The 8,338-nt window shown below is 37.4% G+C and overlaps 1 protein-coding gene across 1 annotated transcript in view; it reads right to left on the reverse strand.

The window, feature by feature from the left end:
* cntn1a (contactin 1a) overlaps positions 1 to 8,338 on the reverse strand; it is a 112,746-nt gene that overhangs the window by 1,976 nt on the left and 102,432 nt on the right. Inside the window, exons 18-22 of the mRNA XM_016234284.1 lie at positions 7,674 to 7,744; positions 6,675 to 6,909; positions 6,492 to 6,595; positions 5,731 to 5,920; positions 5,472 to 5,590 (exon numbers count right to left, since the gene is read on the reverse strand). Coding sequence (XP_016089770.1) covers positions 5,472 to 5,590; positions 5,731 to 5,920; positions 6,492 to 6,595; positions 6,675 to 6,909; positions 7,674 to 7,744 — 719 coding nt within the window. The remainder of the gene's footprint in view (positions 1 to 5,471; positions 5,591 to 5,730; positions 5,921 to 6,491; positions 6,596 to 6,674; positions 6,910 to 7,673; positions 7,745 to 8,338) is intronic.

The following is an 8,338-nucleotide window of genomic DNA, read 5'->3' on the forward strand; positions in this document are numbered from 1 at the left end:
ACATGGGCATGACCTCAGGACACCTCCCCTTTCCCCCCTGCATTCCAAAAAAGGGACGCATCCTTTTACTACTTTCCAGAAAAGCGCGCGTTTCTCCTGTCACAGACAAAGACACAGAACTTACACAGACAATTCATAAGACAATCATTTAAAATCATTGAAAGTATTGGAGCAATATACTCCCAAATAATATGCTTTCTGTTTGTTGTGTTATTGAAACCATGATATCCTAATCTTTGCCTTATAACTTTTCCTTTTAGTTATTACGATTACTGTGTATGCAAAATACCTGTTATTTGAGCTTGAATGAAAGCTTATTTTATGTGAGAAACTTTGGTATGAATGAGAAGTGGGAAGTATGTACAATACTCGCATTAGGAAACTTTATAAAAGTATCAACCAAATCTTCGCAAAGATTTTTCTCCACATAATAAATTGGAGCCTCATGTTAATGAATGTAAGCTCCGCCTTGCAAGAAGTCGATTTGAAGATCGCGGGCCGGGCTTATGCCGCGGATCAAAACCCCAATGAAAGACAGACTCGAGTGCTTGCTTGCTTCTTCGTTATTGAAACCATGATATCCTAATCTTTGCCTTATAACTTTTCCTTTTAGTTATTACGATTACTGTGTATGCAAAATACCTGTTATTTGAGCTTGAATGAAAGCTTATTTTATGTGAGAAACTTTGGTATGAATGAGAAGTGGGAAGTATGTACAATACTCGCATTAAGAAACTTTATAGAAGTATCAACCAAATCTTCACAAAGATTTTTCTCCACATAATAAATTGAAGCCTCGTGTTAATGTATGCACGCTCCGCCTTGCAAGAAGTCGATTGGAAGATCGAGCCATGGGACGGACTTATGACGAGGATCAAAAACCCAATGCAACACAGACTCGAGTGCTTGCTTGCTTCTTCGCCTTTCGCCGTGTTAATAGCACTCCAACCTGTACTCACACGCTTACCACCAGAGCGATTGGCCATCCAAAACTCAAACACTTCAGTTGCAACTTCGTGATTGCTAGAGATCTTCAAGAACTTAAAGTCTTGCAAACTCAGACTTTTCAGCAGAACTGCTCAAGCCTCTGCGTCATCAAGAAACCAACCAATCTCCGGAGGGCTTCCAAAAAGGGACGCCATCCTGACGTCATCTCAGTAACCAATCAGCAACGGAATTCCCTCAAGCAGCCAAACAAGGAAACTCAGCTTTTCAGCTGTCACCCAAAAACGCAAGTAAACAAGCTAAATCTTCTATCTGCTGAACTGGTGCCGAGATAATTTTAAGCAGTAAACCTAAGCAAAGTCTCTGCTTTGTGATTTTCTCAGGTTGCAAGTAAAAGAACTGTAGCTAATATCTTGCTAAAACTTTGGGCTTTCCTCAGAACTCTGTTAACATCATTCTTCAGAACTGTATGTGTGTGTGTTTTAGCTTAGTTTAATGTAATCTAGAATAGCCAATAAATTCTTGTTTTCATTTATAAAGAAGTATTTTCTGGTGTCATGTAATTTTAAAGTCAAACCTTGCCAAGATCACGTTACCTCGCTAGAAGCTTACAAAGTATCGTAAGTGTATTGACCTGTGGCCAAGGAAAAATACAAATAGTCAAATTGTTAAAATTACACGGACGTTAACGTCTCGCTGGACGAAAAGTTGATTAAAGTGTAAACTATCAAATTTGAAATCAGTTCTAATCAGGTTGACTTCGAATTTTCAGATTCGAGTCCTCTCAAAACCTGAGTTAGAATAATAATTAATTCCCTAAGGAAAGTAATCTGACATTACAACATGTTCCATGACCTTTGTTCGCTGTCAGGCAACTAAATGTATGTTTTTGATTATTTGATTAATATTTTACTAATTGTCTGGTCTGGTATGTTTTTTTAGCCTACAATCTAGGTATGAGTTATTTTATTAATCCATAATGGAGTCTTTTGTGCTTCATGTATGGTTAATGTTTTTTCAGCATGCTTGCATATACCTTTTGAAGGTTGTGTGTTGTCTGTGTGCTTGCATGGCTGATTGTGTGAAAATGTTGATTGTTGTTATAGTGTTAGTACTGTTGTCATGATGCTTTTTGTTTATTGTTCTTGATATTTGAAAGGGTTTTGAAACATCTTCCCAAAGGACTGCAGTTGAAGATTAGCCGACTGGCTAACACTGGCCAGTGTTATGTGTTATGTGTAACACATTTACAGAAATGTTGATTAATGTGTGTTGTCCTTATAAATAAATAAACAATAAACAAACAAACAATGTGAATTTCAAAATGTCAAAATGTACTCTAAGATTGGCTTATTGAATCACTGACTCATTTAAATTTGTTCATGAACATTGAATCATTCAGGAATGCAGGAATGACCTGTTGATCAGTGCTGCAATGATTGGTGAAATAGAGCAAAGCAATCCACAGTGACAATATTGTCTCTAAAATGTCCGTCACTTAATATTAACTTGAACATAACATTAACATTTTTTTTTATTTATTGTATAAAGTATAAAACAGTGATCTTAAAAGGAGGACAAATGAGCATCTGGATCAAGTCTGCGCTGGTAAAGGAACAAGGTGTTTCAAAACCGTACTTTCCAATGTGAACCTGCACGGATGGCTACACTAGCAGCAGATTATATCAGAAACACTGTTGTATTTATAAGGGTCTTAGAGCATTCTGTCCACATTCAGCCCCTTGAGTAACCTGAAATCTGCTCCATAAATCAGTTTTCAGTTTTGATTTGGCCTGTAATATTATCACAGAGTTATAAAGGGACTGTTAAACATGGATTTTTGACATTATATATTCCAAAAAGCCTAAAAGAATAGAAATTTATTTCTTCTGTCTTTTCCTTCTTTCAAACACACATTCTCATTGACTCAAACACTCATTCAATCATCACTCACACATACAGATGATTTTTATGGTCTCTCATTGCTGTGGATCAGCTGCCAGCACTAATTAAGCATCCTTAAGCTCATCAGTGGCTTGAGCTTCACACATGCAGCAGCAGAGGGAGACAGAGAGACAGAAAACCCATCCAAAACCACATATTTTTGCAGGCTTTGAGTCGCACCTCAAGGCCCTGTCCACACGAATGCGGCTATTTTTAAAAACACAGCTTTTTCTACGGGGTTAGGCTGTTCGTCCACACGCAAACGCAGCACCAGGTCACTGAAATGGAACATTAAAATTACACGGACGTTAACGTCTCGCTGGACGAAAAGTTGATTAAAGTGTAAACTATCAAATTTGAAATCAGTTCTAATCAGGTTGACTTCGAATTTTCAGATTCGAGTCCTTTCAAAACCTGAGTTAGAATAATAATGATTAATTCCCTAAGGAAAGTAATCTGACATTACAACATGTTCCATGACCTTTGTTCGCTGTCAGGCAACTAAATGTATGTTTTTGATTATTTGATTAATATTTTACTAATTGTCTGGTCTGGTATGTTTTTTTAGCCTACAATCTAGGTATGAGTTATTTTATTAATCCATAATGGAGTCTTTTGTGCTTCATGTATGGTTAATGTTTTTTCAGCATGCTTGCATATACCTTTTGAAGGTTGTGTGTTGTCTGTGTGCTTGCATGGCTGATTGTGTGAAAATGTTGATTGTTGTTATAGTGTTAGTACTGTTGTCATGATGCTTTTTGTTTATTGTTCTTGATATTTGAAAGGGTTTTGAAACATCTTCCCAAAGGACTGCAGTTGAAGATTAGCCGACTGGCTAACACTGGCCAGTGTTATGTGTTATGTGTAACACATTTACAGAAATGTTGATTAATGTGTGTTGTCCTTATAAATAAATAAACAATAAACAAACAAACAATGTGAATTTCAAAATGTAGAAACTGTCTCTAAGATTGGCTTATTGAATCACTGACTCATTTAAATTTGTTCATGAACATTGAATCATTCAGGAATGAAACACCACCCTGTTGATCAGTGCTGCAATGATTGGTGAAATAGAGCAAAGCAATCCACAGTGACAATATTGTCTCTAAAATGTCCGTCACTTAATATTAACTTGAACATAACATTAACATTTTTTTTTATTTATTGTATAAAGTATAAAACAGTGATCTTAAAAGGAGGACAAATGAGCATCTGGATCAAGTCTGCGCTGGTAAAGGAACAAGGTGTTTCAAAACCGTACTTTCCAATGTGAACCTGCACGGATGGCTACACTAGCAGCAGATTATATCAGAAACACTGTTGTATTTATAAGGGTCTTAGAGCATTCTGTCCACATTCAGCCCCTTGAGTAACCTGAAATCTGCTCCATAAATCAGTTTTCAGTTTTGATTTGGCCTGTAATATTATCACAGAGTTATAAAGGGACTGTTAAACATGGATTTTTGACATTATATATTCCAAAAAGCCTAAAAGAATAGAAATTTATTTCTTCTGTCTTTTCCTTCTTTCAAACACACATTCTCATTGACTCAAACACTCATTCAATCATCACTCACACATACAGATGATTTTTATGGTCTCTCATTGCTGTGGATCAGCTGCCAGCACTAATTAAGCATCCTTAAGCTCATCAGTGGCTTGAGCTTCACACATGCAGCAGCAGAGGGAGACAGAGAGACAGAAAACCCATCCAAAACCACATATTTTTGCAGGCTTTGAGTCGCACCTCAAGGCCCTGTCCACACGAATGCGGCTATTTTTAAAAACACAGCTTTTTCTACGGGGTTAGGCTGTTCGTCCACACGCAAACGCAGCACCAGGTCACTGAAATGGAACATTTTTGAAAATGCCTGCCAGGGTGAAGATTTTCAAAAACTCCGGTTTCAGTGTTATCATGTAGACAGAGAAACCGGAGTTTTTGGCTTGTGACGTCGGAGCCTGTGCTGTTATCTCTGATTGGCCAACATGGCTTTACGGTTGAGATTATATCGCCAACCGTTGGTTTAGCATGCTCTTGACAGTGCTTCACAGCATGCGTTTGCGTTTTCATGTGGACGGAGATTTTTTTAAAAATGGTAGAAGGAAAAACTCCTTCGTTTTTAAAAATACCCATGTATGTGTGGACATGGCCGATTTGTATGCATGGTAAATCGTAGCTCCATGAATCCAGTAAGACAAACACACTGAAACACATTCAGAGACACTGAGCAGCAGGTAAAGGAAACATCAAGAGCAGCTCGATTAGTTTAAACACCTCGTTTACTGTTTTTCTGACCTTATATCCCTCCACTGTCGACTCGTTGGTCAGCGGCTCCACCTGCTCCCAGGCGATGTTGATCGTCGTGCCGCTAAAAAACGGTAGAAGGAAAAACTCCTTCGTTTTTAAAAATACCCATGTATGTGTGGACATGGCCGATTTGTATGCATGGTAAATCGTAGCTCCATGAATCCAGTAAGACAAACACACTGAAACACATTCAGAGACACTGAGCAGCAGGTAAAGGAAACATCAAGAGCAGCTCGATTAGTTTAAACACCTCGTTTACTGTTTTTCTGACCTTATATCCCTCCACTGTCGACTCGTTGGTCAGCGGCTCCACCTGCTCCCAGGCGATGTTGATCGTCGTGCCGCTGTAGTTCATCTTTGTGCCGATGATTTTAGGAGGCCGACTAGGAGCTGAGAAAAACAATACAATAAGATCAGAAACAGTAACATAAATGCCAATTATTTATTTTTAACATAAAATTTACTCTTTTTTTCCCCTCACAAAGTAAAAATGTGTCCTAAAAATGTGTTTGGACTCCTATGAGACTTACGTGCTTTCTTGGTGTAGATTTTGTGGCGCTGGCTGGCGGGTCCGTAGCCGGCGCCGTTATACGCCCGCACCTCGATGAGGTAATGTGAGTTGGGCTTCATGTTGTCCAGACGCGTGTGGTTTTCTCGACTGGGAACCAGAACACGTTGTGCAGATGCCTCGTTCTCCACCGACTCCCTCCAGTACCGGACCTGAGAGAGAACACCCGCACCAGGCCAGAAATTAACACACTATCATAGTTTATATTCATATTTTAAATTAGGCATTATTTTGACATTTTCCATTTTAATTTTAGTTGAGATTTTAGTAGTTTTGTTGTTTTATATATTTTTAATTAATTTACATTTTATTTAACTGTCTGTATAGTTTTTATTATTTTTTATTTATTAGTCTTAGTTTACTTAGTTATTTTAGTACATACAACATCTTGGCAAGTACATATTTCTAATATTTCAAGTGTTTCTTCTTTTTTAAAATCAGTATAATTTTTTTTTTCATTTTTATTTGAGTTTTAGTTATTTTAGTTCAGTTTTAGTTTAGTTATTTTAGTTTACTTCAAAGTAAATGAGAACGGTTGCCTTGCCAACTAGTTGAATATTTTTTTATTAAGTTTTTTTTATAGTTTCAGTTTTATTTAATGATAATAACCCAGCTGGTAAATTAACAACTTTAGATATCAGGAAGTGAACTTGAGATGTGTGATAGGATAGTCTGATGTGATTGGTTCATTCTGGGGTTAATGGTGAACTAGCACTTTGGTACCTGGTATGCTTCAACCGTCTGCAGCTGTAGAGGCACCCAGGACACGACGGCTTCTGTGGCTGACAGCGTCCTCGCCTCGATGATGGTGGGAGCTTCCGCAGGAACTGAGATGGAAACACACGTCAGTAATGTCGCTAGTTCACATGGTTTATTTCTGTAAATCTGCAGCCGTGTGTCACCCACCATCCTGAGCAGAGTAGATGAAGGCGCTGACGCTGAACGGCCCTTCACCCTGACTGTTAAAGGCCTTCACCTTCACCTCAAACCTGGTGGACGGGGGGATTTTCGAGTCTTTGTGGATGTACTTTTGGGCCTGAGGATCGGTCACTGTCACCCTCATCCACTCGGGGTCTTTATGAGGCTTGAATGCGATGATGTAGCCAAAATTACTGGCGTAGTAGTACTGTGGCTGGACTGGCTGCAGACGCAAACCACATCAAGAAACTTAACTTTAAATGTTATGTTTAAATATACAAATGATGCATTATCATTATATCATGTGCACTAGTTTGCATACATTTCCAGAGCAGAAACATGAACATTGGTTCAAAATTCTTTAGATAATTCTAAGTTTTGGTGTATGTTAGTGCTGCTGAAGAGGAGAAACAAACTCATGACCTTTAAATATATGCATTTTCACCATGTTTAAGGAATAAAATGTTGTATAAATCAGTGTGAATGAAATATGAAGAAACCCCTCAGTAAAAACCTTCAGAATATAGAGAGGAATAAAACTCTAAGTTTCGGTGTGTGCAAGTGCCGCTGAAGTGGAGAAACAAACTTTTAAAGATATGGGTTGGAATTAAAACCTACAGACGCAAACAGATAAAATGTCATAAAATAAACACTTAAATGTGTATTTTAGATAATTTTTCACTAGTCTGAAAGCAGACGTGTCATAGAACTAGAAAATAGACCAAAATTGTAAAATTGACAAATGCATGAAAAAACAATGTTTTTAACTGTAGTGCTTGCCTTAAATTTTTATTGGTCTCAATCAACTGTTTTTGTTTTTTCAGTTTTAAACCAAATTAAAAGCAAACTACACAGATAAAACAAAGTAAAGTGTTACGTGAAATTGAAAGAGAGAGCTGCATTTTGCTGGGATTTGGAGAGGGATTTTTCTGATTTCTAGAATACACATGACACTGGTCTTCATGTGAGAAACATGAGCACTGGTACCGTCCATGTGATGGTGAGCTCACGGCTGGTTCCTCCTCCTCCACCGATGTCTGACGGAGCCACAACAGGCCCTACAGAGAGAGAGAGAGAGAGAGAGAGAGAGAGAGAGAGAGAGTTGAGATTTCAAGCCACTTTTATTACAATATACAACAGTTACAAGTTCAATCCAACATCAGTCACATAATAAAATACAAACACTTTATATTAAAAAAAAACAATCCATCATCAGAAATCTCACACAAAGCTCCTTTTAAACACCAAATCAGCTCAAACTTTGCAAGATCATTCATCAATTTATAATAATTAAAATCTATTAAAATTCTGCATTTAACTGAATTAGCAAACACTGCATTTAAATCATTACAAACCCCATGCTCATTTTTTTCTTTTCTTGTAATGTAAATTGCCATTTTAGCATGTCCCAATATAAAATTAAACAACTGACACTGATACTTGCGACTCTGTGAGTATTTAAAACCACAAATGAATTTCTTCATTGAAAAACACTAATTAAAACAATAAAAAATGTTACTCAAAACATTAAATAAAGATGTCAGTCTAGAACACTGCATAAACACATGGAAGACAGTTTCCCTTTGTGAACAAAAAGAACAATTTTGATCAACATCCTGATTAATTACAGAAACAAAAGCGTTCACTGCAAT

The sequence above is a fragment of the Sinocyclocheilus grahami genome, unplaced genomic scaffold (genome assembly GCF_001515645.1).
Source record: "Sinocyclocheilus grahami isolate Dianchi unplaced genomic scaffold, SAMN03320097.WGS_v1.1 scaffold450.1, whole genome shotgun sequence".
Taxonomy (NCBI): Eukaryota; Metazoa; Chordata; class Actinopteri; order Cypriniformes; family Cyprinidae; genus Sinocyclocheilus; species Sinocyclocheilus grahami.